The sequence below is a fragment of the Scyliorhinus canicula genome, chromosome 7 (assembly GCF_902713615.1).
Source record: "Scyliorhinus canicula chromosome 7, sScyCan1.1, whole genome shotgun sequence".
In the NCBI taxonomy this organism is placed as follows: domain Eukaryota; kingdom Metazoa; phylum Chordata; class Chondrichthyes; order Carcharhiniformes; family Scyliorhinidae; genus Scyliorhinus; species Scyliorhinus canicula.
In genome coordinates this window covers 54,345,732-54,363,691 of record NC_052152.1, presented here as the reverse complement: position 1 = coordinate 54,363,691, position 17,960 = coordinate 54,345,732, and the positions used below count along the sequence as shown (strand labels likewise).

The window sequence follows — 17,960 nt, the reverse complement described above, 5'->3', positions numbered from 1 at the left end:
AACAGGCAGTCTGGCTGCATCCAGTGTCAGGTGCACCAGAGGTTGCCCCCTGCAGCCCCTCTCCACCCACGGGAATGGCCAGGTCGTCCATGGTCTTGGCTCCATATAGATTTTGTGGGACCCTTTCAGGGCACTATGTCCCTCCTCCTTGATGCTCACTCCAAGTGGATGGAGGCCCTCAGGACGCAGGTGGCAATGGCCCAGGCTACCATAGAGAAACCCCGGCACATTTTTAGCACACACGGCATACCGGATGTGCTGGTGTGAGATGGTGGTATGGCTTTCATTAGTGCAGAATTTGCGGCATTTGTATCCGCCAACAGGATCCGTCACTTGAGGACTGCCCCATACCACCCAGCTTCCAATGGGTTGGCCGATCAGGCAGTACAAACTTTCAGCTTGGAATGAAGAAGCAGACATCAGGTTCCTGGAAGACAGGTTCTTATTCTGCTACTGGATGACCTAGCATGCCAAGACAGGGTGGGTGGCAGCGTCAACAGGGGCGGCAGAATGGCGGCCGGCGGGTCATTGCCGCCCTCCATGTTGATGGGTTGTCGCCTCTGCACCTGGTTAAGTCTCGTCTTTCCGGATATCGATCGGAAAGTCCGCCGCACTCAGGCCCAAACCGAGGTGGTCGCAGGCCACTGCAAGCTGCTGCGTGAGTACGCCCCAGGAGACATGGTACACGTCTGGAAATTTGGCGATGGAACTACTTGGATCCCAGTGGTCACGTTGGCGAAAACGGGACCCGTTTCCTACCAAATATGGGAACAAGGCTGTGAGTCTAATCGCCACGTGGATCATCTCAGAAGCTGCGTGCCGGATACTCTGGCCTTACTGGCCGTTGATTCAGATGTCCCAGTGCCATCGTCTTCCGTCCCTGCCCCTGCCACCCCTGTTGACGCTGCCACCCACCCATTGTTCTGCCAGCTGTCGAGAATCCAGGCGTCGCTTTTGAGGATGCCGAGATACCAGATGAGGAACAGCCTAGCTCCAACTCTGAAACCGAGATGGACATTTCACCACCGTCAGAGGCACCCGTGCCGGCTCTCATGGCTGCACTCTCAACGGCACCACTGCCCAGACGCTCATCAGTCCAATATTCACCTCCTGACGCCGCACGGTCTGCACCTGAACACCATCCACAGGTGAAATGGTCAAAAGGCCTGGCACAATTACCCATGGACATGGACTGTGCTCCTGACTTTAGTGGGTTGGGGGGCTGGAGAGAAAGGAGTGTTACAACCCCAATGGAGGTCCCAGGATCAGGACCATACGATTTCCCATGACCTCCCCCAGAATATGAACTGCTCCTTAAGTGGGTGGGGCTTCTGCTTAACAGGCAGAGCCCCAACTTGCTTAAAAACTTGGGTGTAGGTCGGGGAAGGAGACCTTGGGGCAGTGGAGGAGTTTGGATTTGTGTCGTAATAAACTTTGTTTGTTGATTTCTACCTAGCATCTATGCTTCCTGCTTACCACAGATTCAACAGTACAGTACCTTACTATTCTTTCTTTCTAGCTCCTTTGCACATTGAATTCTCTTTTCTTCTTGGTGCTGCTGTTTCTTCTTCTGAAGCCAGACCCCAAAAGCTATCTTGTTCTCCTCTTTCTTCCGCATTTCTTCTTCAGTTTTTTTTGCCCTTACCTACACAACAAATCATATATTTTTTTTAATGAATATTTATTTATTTTTTTAAAAAATGATTTTATTCAAATTTTTCAACAACAAATTTTCTCCCAACAATAAAGTAAACAAGGTGTAGAAATAAACAGAAAAAAGACCCCCCCCCCCCCCCAATACAAAGCAATAAATGAATGACAATACAAAAAAGAAGCAAATAGCAAACACACCGTCGCAAAAACAAATCACTTTAACAGACCACGAACCCACCCCCCGGGCTGCTGCTGAGATTGACCACCCTCTAACCCTCCGCCAGAAAATCGAGAAAGGGCTGCCACCGCCGGAAGAACCCTTGTACCGACCCCCTCAGGGCAAACTTGACCTTCTCCAGCCTGATGAACCCGGCCATGTCATTAATCCAGGCCTCCAGGCTCAGGGGCTTCGCGTCCCTCCACTGTAAGAGAATCCTATGCCGGGCTACTAGAGACGCAAAGGCCAGGGTACCGGCCTCTCTCGCCTCCTGTACTCCCGGCTCCGATGCTACCCCAAAGATCGCAAGCCCCCAGCCTGGCTCCACCCTGGAACCGACCACCTTGGACAAAGTCCCCGCCACCCCCTTCCAAAACCCCTCCAACGCCGGACACGCCCAGAACATGTGGGTGTGGTTCGCCGGGCCACCTGAACACCTCCCACACCTGTCCTTTCCCCCAAAGAACCGGCTCATCCTGGCCCCAGTCATGTGCACCCTATGCAGCACCTTCAGCCTGAATTAAGCTGAGCCATGCGCAAGAAGAGGACGCGTTCACCCTCGCCCACGTCTCCTCGTCGATCTCCTCCCCTAGTTCCTCCTCCCACTTCGCTTTCAGCTCTTCCACCGAGGCCTCCTCCTCCTCCTGCATCACCTGATAAATTGCCGAGATCCTACCCTCACCGACCCACGTCCCCGAGAGCACCCTATCCTGCACCCCCCTAGGCGGCAGTAGCGGAAACTCCGCCACCTGCCACTTGACAAACGCCCTAATCTGCATATACCTGAAAGCATTCCCAGGGGGGAGGCCCCACTTCCCCTCCAACTCCTCTAGAGTCGCAAACTTCCCATCGAGGAAAAGGTCCCCCATCCGCCTGATGCCTGCCCTATGCCAACTCAAAAACCCACCATCTATTCTCCCTGGTGCAAACCGATGATTGCCCCGTAACGGGGCCCACACTGAGGCCTTCACTTCCCCCCTATGCCGCCTCCACTGCCCCCAAACTTTGAGGGAAGCCACCACTACCGAACTCGTAGAGTACCTTGCCGGGGGGAGTGGGAGCGGGGCCGTCACCAATGCCTCCAAACTCGTACCCACACAGGACGCCACCTCCAACCTCTTCCATGCGGCACCCTCCCCCTCCATCACCCACATACGAATCATCGCCACGTTCGCAGCCCAGTAATACCCACACAAGTTGGGCAACGCCAAGCCGCCTACCTCGCTGCCTCGCTCCAGGAATACCCTCCTCACTCTCGGGGTCTTCCGCGCTCACACGAACCCCAGAATACTCTTATTCACCCTCTTAAAAAAAGCCTTCAGAATAAATATGGGGAAGCACTGGAAAAGAAACAAAAACCTCGGGAGCACCGTCATCTTAACTGACTGGACCCCACCCGCCAAGGAGAGTGGCAGCGCATCCCACCTCCCTGAACTCCTCCTCCATCTGTTCCACCAGCCTCGAAAAGTTTAGCCTATGCAGGGCCCCCCAGCTCCTAGGTATCTGGACCCCAAGATATCTAAAGCTCCTCTCCGCCCTCTTCAACGGGAGCTCTCCTATCTCCCTCTCCTGGTCCCCCAGGTGCAGCACAAACAGCTCACTCTTCCCCACGTTGATCTTATAGCCCGAAAAATCCCCAAACTCCCCAAGTATCTTCAACACCTCTGGCATCCCCCCCCCCGCCGGATCCGCGATGTACAACAGTAAATCATCTGCGTACAGCGACAACCGGTGCTCCTCCCCCCCCCCCCCCCCCCCCCCCCCCCCGCACAATCCCCCTCCAGTTCTTCGAATCCCTCAGCGCCATGGCCAAGGGCTCAATCGCTAACGCGTAGAGCAGGGGAAAGCCAAAAGTCCTCCGACCTCCTCCCATTCGTCACCACACTCGCTACCGGGGAGCTATACAGCAGCCTCACCCAGGTAATGAATCCCTCACCAAACCCAAACCTCCTCAGCACTTCCCACAGGTAGCTCCACTCCACCCTGTCAAAAGCTTTCTCCTCGTCCATCGATGCTACTATTTCCGCCTCCCCATCTGCCGACGCCATCATCATAACATTAAGAAGCCGCCGTACATTGACATTCAGCTGCCTCCCCTTCACATACCCCGTTTGGTCCTCATGGATAACCATCGGGACCACATCTTCCACCCTCCTGGACAGTACCTTAGCCAACAACTTTGCATCCACGTTGAGGAGCGAAATCGGCCTGTAAGACCCACACTGGAGGGGGTCCTTATCCCGCTTCAGGATCAGTGAGATTATTGCCCTAGACATCGTCGGGGGCAGAGCCCCCCCCTACCTCGCCTCATTCAGGGTCCTCACAAGCAGCGGGCCCAGCAGATCTGAAAACTTCTTATAAAACTTCACCGGGAACCCGTCAGGTCCCGGTGCTTTCCCTGTCTGCATGCTCCCCAACGCCTCCATCAGCTCCTCCAACTCGATTGGGGCCCCCAGACCCTCCACCCGCTCATCCTCTACTCTTGGGAACTCCAGCTTATCCAGAAAGCGGTCCATCCTGCCCACCTCCCTAGGGGGCACTGCCCGGTACAGCCCCTCGTAAAAGGATCTGAACACCCCATTAATGTCCCTGCCACTCCGCACCAAGTTCCCTCCTGCATCTGTGACTCCCCCTATCTCCCTCGCTGCCTCCCGCTTCCGGAGCTGGTGGGCCAGCATCCGACTTGCCTTCTCCCTGTACTCATATACCGCCCCCTGCGCCCTCCTCCACTGCGCCTCCGCCTTCCGGGTGGTCAGTATATCAAACTCCGCTTGGAGACTGCAACGCTTCCTCAAAAGCCCCTCCTCCGGGACATCCGCATATCTCCTGTCCACCCGTACCATTTCTTCCACCAACCTCTCCCTCTCAACCCTCTCCCCCCTCTCCCTGTGCGCCCGAATGGATATCAGCTCCCCTCTAACCACCGTCTTCAGCGCTTCCCAAACCACCCCAACTTGCACTTCCCCGCTATCATTAGCTTCCAGATACCCCGCTATACCCCTACGAACCCACTCACATACTTCCTCCTCTGCCAGAAGCCCCACATCTAACCTCCACAGCGGGCGCTGATCCTTCCCCTCTCCCAGCTCCAGGTCCACCAAATGCGGAGCATGGTCAGATATGACTATCGCCGCATACTCCGCCCCCACCACTCTCAGGATTAGCGCCCTGCTGAGAACAAAAAAGTCAATCCGGGAATAAGCCTTGTGGACATGGGAGAAAAAGGAGAATTCCCCACCTCCCAGCCTCAAAAACCTCCAAGGGTCTACCCCTCCCATCTGATCCATGAACCCCCTCAGCACCAAGGCCACCACCGGCCTCTTACCCGTCCTAGACTTCGAACAATCCAGAGCTGGATCCAACACAGTATTAAAGTCCCCTCCCAAGATCAAGTCCCCTGTCTCCAGGTCCGGGATCCAGCTCAACATTCGCCGCATGAAGCCCGCATCGTCCCAGTTGGGGGCGTACACATTAGCCAGAACCACCCGCTCCCCTTGAAGTCTACCACTCACCATTACGTATCTACCTCCACTGTCCGCCACCACTCTCGACGCAGCAAACGACAAGCTCTTGCCAACTAAAATTGCCACCCCTCGATTCTTCGCATCTAGCCCGAGTGAAACACCTGCCCCACCCAGCCTCTTCTCAGCCTCACCTGATCCGCCACCTTAAGGTGCGTCTCCTGGAACATAGCCACGTCCGCTCCCAGCCCCTTCAAATGCGCCAAGACCCGGGACCGCTTCACCGGTCCATTCAGCCCTCTCACGTTCCATGTGACCAGCTAAATCTGGGGGGTCTTCCCCCTCCCTCTGCGCCGGTCAGCCATAGCTCTCCCTCGGCTCACCACGTGCCCGCAGAACCCCGCAGGCCCGTTCCCCACGGTGGCAGACCCCCCCAACCTCCCCCTTCACTAGCAGTTCCCCTACGGCCCCTACAGCAGCAACCCGATACCCCCCTACTCCACCCCCCCCCAAGTCCCCCACACCCCCTCCCCCCCCCAATCTAGGGCTCCCCCTAGCTGCGTAACCCCTTCCATTGTACTTCCGTAAGTCAGCCGACTCCTGCTGACCCCGGCTGCTCCCACCATCCCAACGACCCACCCCCCCCGATGCAACACAACCACCATTCCTCCCTCCCAGTGCTGGCCCCGCCCACTGCTTCTCCAGTGTGGGAAGAAAACCCACGTTTCCATCCCAAACCCCGCCCCCCCGACCCAACACGCGGGAAAAAGACAGGCACATGACCCAGCGGGACCGCAAACAGCTCCCCAACCCTCCACCAGTGAAAAAAATGAAAAAGCACCCAAATAAATAAATAACAGCCCCAAAAAGCGAAAAAGCAGAACGGCAAAAAGGCAACATCAAACACAGCCAATAAAAACGAAAGTATACCAAGGAGGTCAGAGCCTCCAGACTATGTACATCATTCCACAGCCCCCCCAGTCCTCAGTTCGAGACCAACTTCTCTGCCTGGACAAAGGCCCAGGCCTCCTCCGGAGAATCAAAGTAGAGCTGGCGGTCCTTGTAAGTGACCCAGAGGCGAGCCGGCTGTAGCAGACCAAACTTCACCCCCTTCCTGTGAAGCACTCCCTTCGTCCGATTGAAACCAGCCCTTCTCTTCGCCACCTCCGCACTCCAGTCCTGGTAGATCCTGATCTCTGCATTCCCCCATTTGCTGCTCCTTTCCTTCTTCGCCCATCTCAGCACGCACTCACAGTCAACGAAGCGGTGAAAACGGACCAGCACCGCCCTAGGCGGCTCGTTCGGCCTGGGCTTCCTCACCAGCACTCGATGGGCACCCTCCAACTCCAAGGGTCCTTGGAACGACCCCGCGCCCATTAACGAGTTCAGCATCACAGCCACGTAGGCCCCCAAATCCGAACATTCCAGCCCCTCCGGGAGGCCCAGAATCCGCAGATTCTTCCAACGGGAGCGGTTCTCCATCTCTTCCATCCTTGCCAGCCATTTCTTGTGAAGCGCCTCGTGCGACTCCACCTTCACTGCCAGGCCCAGGAGTTTGTCCTCGCTCTCCGAGGCCTTTTGCCGTAGCTCTCGGATCTCCGCACCCTGAGCCGTCTGAGTCGCCATGAGCTTGTCCAGCGAGGCCTTAAACGGTTCCAGGATCTCAGCCTTCAGCTCTCTGAAACAGCGATGGAGCAGCTCCTGCTGCTCGTGCGCCCACTGCTGCCACGCTGTCGGTGCCCCGCCCGCCGCCATCTTGTTTTTCCTGCCTCGCACCTTTCTCTGCTCCAAAGCAGATTTTTTGACCGCTCCGCTCCTGGTCCAGTCCATCCACCGGCAGATAAGTACAGCGGATGTGTTCCCAACCGGGGAAAAGTCCAACCAGCACCGCTGCGGGCCCTTAAAAGAGCCCAAAAGACCAAAAATACCGGGAGCTACCAAACGTGCGGCTTAGCTCCGCATCACCGCAACCGGAAGTCTAGATGAATATTTATTAAAGGTTTTCAATTTTACATTTTACCACAAGATGCAAAAAATCCCCCAAATTTAGTATAATCATTATTCCACATGTACATACAGAAAAGACCAGCAAATACTCATACAAATGGTTCAAATGTCATTGTAGTCAGTGTCTCCTTTTGTATGGATAATGTAAGGATACCAGAAGGATGAGGGAATCTCAGGATAACAGGATAAAGCCATAAGCACATAGCACCTTGTGACCCTCCTCCACAAGACAAGGACAACAAAAACAGAGCTACACAATATACGGGATCCCTTATGGGGTGACCTAACACAGCATCTCAAGACCTCCAAGCATGAGGCACCAATCAGACCCCACCATCATTGGAAGATTTGCATCATTTTCTACGAAAGAAACCCCACCGACAATGAGAAGAATAATAGTCAAGACACCCATGGTGCCTCTGATTTGTCTGGAGTGGAGTAAGGTCTATTGTATTGTGAATCTCGGCATGGTGTAAGAATCCTTGGCTTACTGACTCCTGCATGCAAAAGTATGCACTACCAAGCCATGTCTTGTGCCAATGGTGGTATCCTGCTGTTCCCCTTTTTCTCTAGTGTCCTTTCAACAGACTCTCTTGGGGAGCGATAAGCGAAAGCCTCCAGAAATAAATATAACAAATCAGAGCCTGTAACAGCAGCTCACCTACCCGGATAAAGAAAGGAAACCCCAAAAGAGATGTGCACCAGGATTAACCAATCGATGCCAGACATGGTCCAGCAATGTACATTCACAAAAATGATAGAACATAACCTCATAAGAAGCAGGATACTGCACTCTTCTCCCCTCTCCCCCCCCCCCCCCCCCCCGACCAATGCTGAGACCCCCCCCCGACCAATGCTGAGACCAAGTCTCAAGAGGAGGACAGTCTGGGAGTCGCCATATAAGACCACTTGGAAGGGGTTGACCAACTCCATCTGGCCTAACCAACCAAAAAAAGACTCTAACAACGCTGAGCTAAAGCACTCAGGCCCAGCAGCCAACAGGATAATAATCCCCATGTGAACTAAATCTCAAGATCAGTAGCCCAGAAGCATGGGGGCAGTTTGTTGGCCTGTTCCAGAACCTGTTCGAGGCCAGCAACACTGAGCAAGATGGGGAAATAGGAAAGATAGAAAGAAAAGGGAGAGGAAAAAGAAAAATAAAGACGGGGGGGGGGACGGACCATAGGAATGCGCGACGTGCCCCCCCTCCAATCACATGGGAAACAGAGCCGAAGCTGACGGGGAAGAAAAGAAAGGGGGGGAGGGAGAGGAGAGAAACGGGTGGAACCCTCCCACCAAAAAAACGACCATGAGGGACATAAAGGGCAGGGCAGGGTGGGGCGGGAGGGATCACACGCCGAGCCAATGGGCGGAAGAATGTAAATAGGGTAAATTAAGGGAAGGACAAGACAAACCTTTCTGTATAATACAGTAACTAAACACGGCCAACAATGTACATAACTGTTTATAAATTTTGAAAATGCCAATAAAAAGATTTAAAAAAAGAGTAGCCCAGAAGCCCCAAAAAGGAGACACCTCGGGGAAGGGTGATCCATTTCCATACCGGACCCGGAAAACACAGTTACCTACTCATCCAAACTAAACTAGGCCTATATATTGAACAAAGTGAACTACTCCCCTCTCTAGGCACCGCAGAAGCATCACTTAAGCCCTGTTACCAATGAGATTCCATCCATTTCCGCTCCTCAAAGAAAGTTAACAACAGAAATATATGGCCACTACACATTCCATGAGCCAAGTTACCATTGTCACTCCCTGCACAACCAAGTGAATGTAGAGGACCAACCCAAGAAAGGCCAGATATTCAAGGAACAACCGACCAGGCCCAAGCGTGCACCAGTACACATTTTCTCCCACTCCAACAACAGCAGGCTCCAACGACAGAAAAAAAAATTCCAGGATACATGATCTGTCTGTACCTTCATAGGAGACACATAAGGATCCTTTAATCTCAAAATAATTAAAGTACAAAAGAAAAACATGACACCTAAAGCTCTAACAAGGGTTCTCCTCACATAAAATGAGGACTTTTAAGACTATACCAGCCGCCTCTATACCAAACGACCTACCACCTTGCTGTGGCACGACTCATCGTATAAATAAAGTGAAGGGTACAAAAAGATACTTCCTCAGCATCAATGCAAGGATTAAAGCTCATTTTTAAAAAATCAGTTAAATACCACACAACCATCACTTTTTTGCACAATAACAGGCGACAAATGCCTCCATGCTCCCATATCATATATACACCCTTGTCAGGAGAAAAGGAAATAACTCAGGATACAGGCAACAAATACCTCGTACTCCCATATCACACACCCTTGTCAGGAGAAAAGAAAATAACACAAAATCAGGAATATAATCATAAGGGAACAAAGTTCAGGATTAATGAGCAATGCAGGATAATATTGTTTTGTTACCTATAGAGATGGTAATCTGTGCTACTCAACTCAGTTACAGTAGACGCTCTGGAAGGAGGCTAGAAGTCGTCCAGAAGTTTGATATAAGGTTTATTGAGCAACACAACTTAAATAACTGCGTGAGCTCTTACTTAAAGAACTGCACTAGTAAACACGGTTACAACTTTTCTATGCTCTGCAACTAGGCCTGACCACACTAGCAGCCCCGAGCTAAATTTCTGTTCCTGATCTCCTCACAGTCACGTCAGCCAATGAGAGGGGGAGGGCTGTCTGCGTCTCACTTTTATACACGCCAGTGCTGCCCCCTGGTCTTTCCATTACCCATCAGCCCCTTCTGTACATACCTATGTAAGTATCACTACAAATATAACCATCCAAGGAACTTGAAATAGCCAAGCCATGACAGGAACATAAGAGTAACATCCAGGATCCATCCAGAGTTTCAACAAAGCCTTTGCATCCCCACCATGTTGTTGTCCTGAAGCCCCGGTAAAGAGAAACCTAGCCTCCGGAGGCTGGAGAAGACCCTTCGTTCCGGCCGCATTGAATCCTTCTTGATGAACACAGAGGGCAAGACAACGCAACACCAGTGGTTGGAATCCTTGACCGACCCCTGGCCTCGAAGACCGAATATAATATACTCCATCGAATTCAAAAAACCCAGTCCAAAATTTGAGATTGTGAAAGCATGGCAGGCAATTCTCAAATTTGGCCGGGAATTCATCCCTCAAGATCAGGAACATGGATACTCCTTCTCCGGCCCCATCTCCCAGAATTGACCGAAATATTCAACATTCCATGCTGTAGGATTTCCAAGAAGTGAAGGTGAGCCCCCACTGAGGAAGCTGCTCTATGGACTGACAGGATTCTCAGCACCACTTCATCCATTCTCTTTAGGATATCTCACAGTTCACCAATAATCTGTGCCTGTGAGCCGAGATAGTCATCCACAACTTCACTCACAATGGTATCATCTCAACACCAATGTTATCACTGAAGCATAGGCCTGAACTATCACTGCAAACTAGGCCCCACCCCAGCTATCTTGACCGCCTCAATCAAACAAGGATTTTCTTGATTTAATTTGGTTTCCCTTTTGCCATGGTCTTCCAAGCACACAAGATTATACACAAATGGCTTGTGCATCAGGATTAAAAAAAGATTTTAAAAATGAGTAGCTCCAGAGCTCACGAAAACACAGCCGTTCCTGCATTTACATCACGTGACCCCAATAATTAATATTTAACTAAGATATAGGACATTTTGTTGTTTCATAGTACAGAACGTGAGTATTGCTGAATCATAGAATCTATACAATGCAAAAGGAGGCCATTTGGCCCATCAAGTCTGGAATGACTTCAAAAGAACACTCTATTCATGACCACTCCCCCGTCCACCCTTCCCTATTTACGTAACATAACCTGCGCATCCCTTGACACTAAGTGCCAATTTAGCATTGCCAATCTATCTAACCTGCACAACTTTGGACTGTGGGAGGAAACTGGAGCACCTGGAAGAAACGCACACAGACACAGGGAGAGCCTACAAAATTCACACAGACACAAAGCTGGAATTGAACCCGGGTTCCTGACACTGAGGCAGCATTGGGTTTTTTGTAGAAGCTTTTTAACTTGCACTCATCAGGCCATTCACAAGACTATAATGCAAGGGAAATCAACAAAGGTCATTGAGCTAATGTTTTTAATAAATGAAATGCTTCAACAAAAAATTGCTATTTTTTCAGTAATATAGGATATTCATTCATTGTCAACTCTCGCAGAACTGCCTTATCAAATCCACCCTCATGTTTATACACCTAATTTTTCCTCTCTCAGATACAGTAGTTTCTATAGCATTACATGATTTTTTGAGATTATTGAATATTCAGTCACCTCACTACACACTTCAAAATTACAGTATTTTCAGAATTTATTAAAAATATTAGCTCAGTGACCTTTGTTTAAACTAACAACTTAATGAAAGGTCACAGCACACAGTAAAGGCCAACATAAAAAACATCAGGAGATATAAATTAAAAGAGAGTGCTGAAATAAAAACTTTGGATTGAAAAGCCTAGGTTGTGGAACAAAAGGAACTCTGAGGGAGGTAAGGAGTTCCAAGGTCGTTTCCATGGTTTTGAAGTCCATGGAAAGAATAAGTTTGAATGTTGTGTCTTGAAATACCATTAAACTGTAGATCCGAGACACAGATGGATTTGCATTACATTCTGCTGAGCAACAAAGGCACATTTGAATCTTCATGTACAAAGATATTTCTTGTTATACCCTGTCTAGAAAGCACTGGCTACCGAAATGAGTAATCCATATTTGGAGTGCCTTTCTGAAAGGGAGGCGAAATTCCTTAAATGATTCAAGAAACAGTGGACAATGTAGATTTATTTGAATAGATGATCCAAGATTGGTTGAATGGGCTTTTTCATGCTTACCCGTTTTGTGGTTCAATGGGCTTCTTCACGCTTACCTATTTTGTGATTTTAAATGGGAGTATCTAAATTAGTGTTAAATGTGATTTTCAAATAATCTAATGCAGTGTTTTTCAAACTTTTTTTCCGGGGATCCATTTTTTACCAACCGGCCAACCTTCGGGACCCAACTCGGCCGACCTTCGAGGCCCATGCTGGCCGACCATCGCGTTTATTTGAGTAGATGATCCAAGATTGGTTGAATGGGCTTTTTCATGCTTACCCCTCTGTGGTTCAATGGGCTTCTTCACACTTACCTATTTTGTGATTTTAAATGGGAGTATCTAAATTAGTGATAACTGTCAAATAATCCAGTGCAGTGTTTTTCAAACTTTTTTTCCGGGGATCCATTTTTTACCAACCGGCCAACCTTCGGGACCCAACCCGGCCGACCTTCGCGGCCCACGCCGGCCAACCTTTGTGGCCCACGCCGGCCGACCTTCGCTTCCCACGCTGGCCGATGTGTGCGACCCACCATTTTCTCTTACCTTGTTTGTTGCTGAGAAAAATGGAGGAAATGGCTTTGGGTCCTTTGGCCCCAATGGTCCCTTGGCCCCCCTGAACTTGTAAACCAAAAGGCTGCGACCGTATTTTAAAAAATGCGGCCGCACTGCGCATGCGTGCCCGATCATCGGTGCGCATGCGCATAGTTTTATGCATGCGCACCAATGATCGGGCATGCATGCGCAGTGCGGCTGAATTTGTTTTATATGTTTGTGGCCATTTTGAAGGCCGCTTGCAGCCGGCATTGTTAAAAGCTGCCTGCTGCGGCTGTTGCACCCGGATTTGCACGATCGGGAGCGCCGAGACTGACGGCTCCGCGACCCTCCCAACACCTGTCCGCGACCCACCGCGGGTCGCGCCCCCGAGTTTGACAATGCCTGATCTAGTGTAAACCTTTTTTAATGTTCAATTTTAGTATTAACAGTGTAGTGCAACTTGCTTCAGTACATCGATATATATTGCATTTCAGTGTACTTGATGAGTTTTGCTTTTTCCCAAAATAAAAATCTAACTTGCCTTTGTGGTTTACAAGAGTAAAATGCACAATCCTTATTATTTATACGTATAGTCTGTCTGCCTAACTCCTTCATATTGGTACTAATTTTCATGATATACTTTCCTATTTTTTCAGGTGGTTGTTACAGCATGAAATACTTTGTCACAGAGATGAAACAGACCTTTTTCTTCCACAGAAAAATATTTGCAGCAGAGAAAGATACAAGGTAAGGCACTCAAATCGAAGTAGTGAGGTAGTTTTGGATTGATCTAGCACAAATAAGGCAGACAGATAAGCCAATGTCCTTCTATGCTGCAAACTTTTACAGCTCTATGGAAAGTAAATACAACATCACCAGCCACAAAGAAACAAAATAAAATCCCACATTCTCAAAATAATATTCTCACTGAACATGATTCAATTATAAGCATCAAAAAACAAATTGCTCTAAAAGGGCTTTATTTACATAGCTTTACTGCCGCAAATTTACCTCAGTCTTATGTTGCTCCTTCTTTTGAGTTCGCCAATTAAGCTCCTTTTGTTCGGAGCTATTCAGGTGGGCAAATTTTGGGGACATTATTGCAGATTGGACCCTTCGAGGTAATATCTTTTGAGCTGCATTATTTTGTGTATTAGCCGCAGAAGTTGCTCGATCCTTTGGTTCATCTGGTGGTTTTGGGACATGAACCATTTCTGTTAGCGATGAAGACAAATTGTTCTGTCTGCTTGAAAGGTTGTTTCCATTAGGATTATCTGAATTTAATTCATTGGAGCAGTGAGATTGTTTACACTCATTTTCGCTGAATGCAACAGCGATCTGAGGTAATAAACCTTGACTTTCAAAATCTTCTAAACTCACCAATTCAAATTTTCCATCCTTTTCCATCAACACTTTTTTGTCTTTGTTTTTTTCATCATCGACTTTACCTTCTGCATGATCACTTTCCTTTTCAGCATCACTTGAAATGCACATTTCAGACATCTGACCTGTGACCTCTCCTCTATCCTTTTCTATCTCAGAAAATATCACAGGCGGGACCTCCAAATCCACTAAATTGTCTTTGAACTTCAATCTGCGTTCTCTATTTTGATCTATGGGGTCTTCATCGAGCAGCTTTTTGTTAGCTTGCTCAATCTTTTCCATTATATAACGTTTTACTTCCTCAGTTAGCTCTTCTGCATCCTGCTGATCTTCCTGCTTTAATTCCTGGAATGAACTCTCACTATCTGAATCTGATGTGGGATCAGGTTGATTGACAATAACCTTTCCCTTTCCATTGCTGATCCCTGTGTGGTTTTTAAAATCCTCATTCAGTTCACATGATTTTTCTGCAGGACTTCGAGATTGTTTCTCATCTACTGCACTTTTTTTTCCTTCTCTTTCCTTATGATCTAGATCTTCATCAGTTTTGGGTTCAATGGCTTTATCTTCTTCATAATCCTGTGCAGAACCAGAACATTAATCTGAGTAAACCATAATGTTATTTTCTTTATAGAATAATCGTGATGGTGTGGGGAAAATTAAAATTTATTGACTATTTGGAAACAGATCTTATGTTTTAACGTGTAGATGATACAAATTAGAGGTGGGAAAACTATATAAGTAGTTTGTGCAGAATTTTTCCCTTATTCATTATCACTGGCAGAATATCTAGCACAGGTTACATCCTACGAATGGCTAAAGTAGCAAAGAGGAAACAAAAGAAATCAAACACTTTGAGAAAGATCAATAAAGAAAAGAAAGGATTAAAGAAAGGCATATCAGATAACTTCAGTCGAGTGGGAGAGTAGGCAGATGGAGCAAGATGGTGGATGTCGAGGGGGTGTAGGTATCAAGATGCAGGGAGGTTACAGAAAGAAGGTGAATATGGAGCGAGGACAAATAGGGAAGTTAGGGATTGGTGGAGGACGAATTGGGAGTGAGGACTGGGGGCGGGCGGGATCGAGAGGGAGGGAGAGAGGAAAGGCGAAGGGTGGGGGGGGGGGGGGGGGGGGGGAAGAGATATAGAGTGCCAAAATGAGGTAAAATAATTCCATATTTTGAAGATCTGACAAAGAATGTATTACAGTCGTGATGCATGTTCATTTCAACAATGATGATTCAGAACCTATGTTTGCATATTTGAAGTTTAGAAGCAGGACATTTCAGGAAATGATTCATGATAATAACATTGATTTTTAAAAATAAGTTGAAGCAAATGTAATTATGACATACACAAAGGATTTAGGTGCAGTACTTACAATGAAAACAAGAGTAATTTTGAATTGTAAAATGATCACCAAATTTATGGGAAAACAATGATCGTGAAATGTACCTTCAAACAATATCTTAAACTGTTCATAATTGAACTGGTTCGGGATGTTTGCCTGCATTAGTTTCTATTTTGTTTAACACTTTTGCAAATGCTTAATTTTTAAATAAAATATATTTTACAAAGTTTTCCACAGTGTATCTGTCAATTCTATCTTGCTGAATTAAAAAAACTTTAGACGAAAAACATCCCGATACCAAGGTTAACTTCTACACTCCTATGAAAGTTTTTGGAGCTTACTAGTATCATGCATGCATCTGGCTTAGCGTACTCAACTGTTTTGACTTCTTACCTCTGGATTTTCATCACTATTTTTTGTTTCTTCATTGATCAGCCAATCAAGGTCTTTCTCAAAGTCATCTTCATATTCTTCAACTTGTGAAGAAACACTATTGTCTTCACTCATTTTTGTTCAGCAATTCCTTTGAGATTGAAAAATGTATAATGAGTGTAAGGTTTACCACTTAGACATTATTATTTTTTGTTCTAGGAGCTATGCAGGATTTCATCACATCTGTCCATCAATATGAGCCAACTGACTAGAACTATGGCGATTATCTCACACAAATGATGACATACTGCATATCACACTCTCAATTACAAGAGAGTACATATACAGCATGTATAGCATATGGTCTGCACAAACAGCTCATCGGGTGCAATGGGTGTCAGAATGTCATAGGGTTATAAGACTGACTTCAACTCTCCGGCCAAAAGGCTATTGCGACAAAGAGAGGAAATTAAAAGGTGGTGCAGCCACAAGGATCATAAAATCACTACAGTGCAGAAGGAGGCCATTCAGCCCATTGAGTCAGCACTGACCCTTGGAAAGTGTACCTCACCTGGGCCCACACCCCACCCTATCCCCATAACCCAGTAACCCCATCTAACCTTTCAGACATGGAGGGGCAGTTTAGCATGGCTAATCCACCTGCACATCTTTGGACTGTGAGCAGAGCATCCAAAGGAAATCCAAGCAGACACAGGGAGAATGCGCAAACTCCACACAGTCACTCGAGGCTGGAATGGAACCCGAGTCCCTGGTGCTGTGAGGCAACAGCACTAACTGCTGTGCCAACTTGTTGCCCCTTGCTAATAGAGGCCCAAGCACGATCTGAGCTCACACATTCACACTATTATTTCTTGAAAAGGTGAAACAGCCCGACCAGCCCTCGAGTGGTGACAGGCCCATAAATATGCACTTGTAGGCCCTGTAGTGTATTGAAAATTCCATTGTGCATTTTGTCCACTTACGGTTACAATACATATGTACCAGCAGAGGGAATCTAGAAGGAAATAAAAGGAATTCATGCTTTAACAGCATGTGCAGTTCTGATTCAGAAAACTTTTTACTGAATATTACTATTCCTTCCCAAGATCTTAACAGGCATCATCAAGATCATCATCAAGCTGCAGCACATTTCGTATTGGCTGAGGGCTGGATGGATGCAGAGGAAGAAAGAGAGGGGTAGGACAGAGAACTCAGGCAACATCTGTAGAAAACGTATATGCCAGAGGAGATAAAGATCTGGAAATCTTTCACTTTAAAAATAGTACTCCTTGAGTATTTATAGCCTCAGTTTAAGAGACAAAACATTTGCACTTCCTATATCGCCATTATGTATGATGTACTACATGGTGATTTTGAGAGAGAGAACTTAGCACAATGCAACCCTCATGGCAAGATGGTAGGAATCCGACAAGTAATCAAAGAACAAATGAAATCCCAAACAGACTACTGGAAAACATTTTGTCAAATACTCAGAAATTTTCAGATGCAGTGAAGTACCATGCCTTTAATGTAAACGATGCAGAGTGAATATCATTGATATCCCTCCATTAGGTACTTTCTGATCTCAGCTGAAGAAAATTATTTTCTAATGCACCAGTAAAGCATCATCCTCGTGTCTCACTTTAGCACAGTGAGCTAAATCGCTGGCTTGTAATGCAGAACACAGCCAGCAGCGCGGGTTCAATTCCCGTACCGGCCTCCCCGAACAGGTGCCGGAATGTGGCGACTAGAGACTTTTCACAGTAACTTCATTGAAGCCTACGTGTGACAATAAGTGATTATTATTATTATTGTCTTGCTTAGACCTGGAATTTGCAGTTCATCCCTTTTGTAGAGCCATAGTCAGAGTTGTACAGCACAGAAAGAGGCATCGTTTCTGTGCCAGCCATCAAACACCTATCTATTCTAATCCCATTTTCCAGCACTGGGCTCATAGCCTCATCTGCTGTGATGTTTCGGGTGCTCATTTGAATGCTTCTCATTTTCAAAAATAAATTTAGAGTATCTAATTTTTTTTTCCAATTAAGGGGCAATTTCATGTGGCCAATCCACCTGCCCTGCACATCTTTGGGTTTTGGGGGTGAGATCCATGCAG

The 17,960-nt window shown here is 47.8% G+C and overlaps 1 protein-coding gene across 4 annotated transcripts in view; it reads right to left on the bottom strand.

Moving 5' to 3' along the window:
* The window catches only part of ccdc181 (coiled-coil domain containing 181), a 60,559-nt gene that overhangs the window by 26,777 nt on the left and 15,822 nt on the right, over positions 1–17,960 (bottom strand). For 3 of the 4 annotated variants that reach the window (XM_038802046.1, XM_038802050.1, XM_038802047.1), the window contains exons 2-4: positions 15,866–15,995; positions 13,752–14,702; positions 1,499–1,645 (exon numbers count right to left, since the gene is read on the bottom strand). In XM_038802046.1, coding sequence (XP_038657974.1) covers positions 1,499–1,645; positions 13,752–14,702; positions 15,866–15,979 — 1,212 coding nt within the window. In that variant the 5' untranslated portion in view covers positions 15,980–15,995. The remainder of the gene's footprint in view (positions 1–1,498; positions 1,646–13,751; positions 14,703–15,865; positions 15,996–17,960) is intronic. The other variant, XM_038802048.1, reaches the window with a different exon arrangement.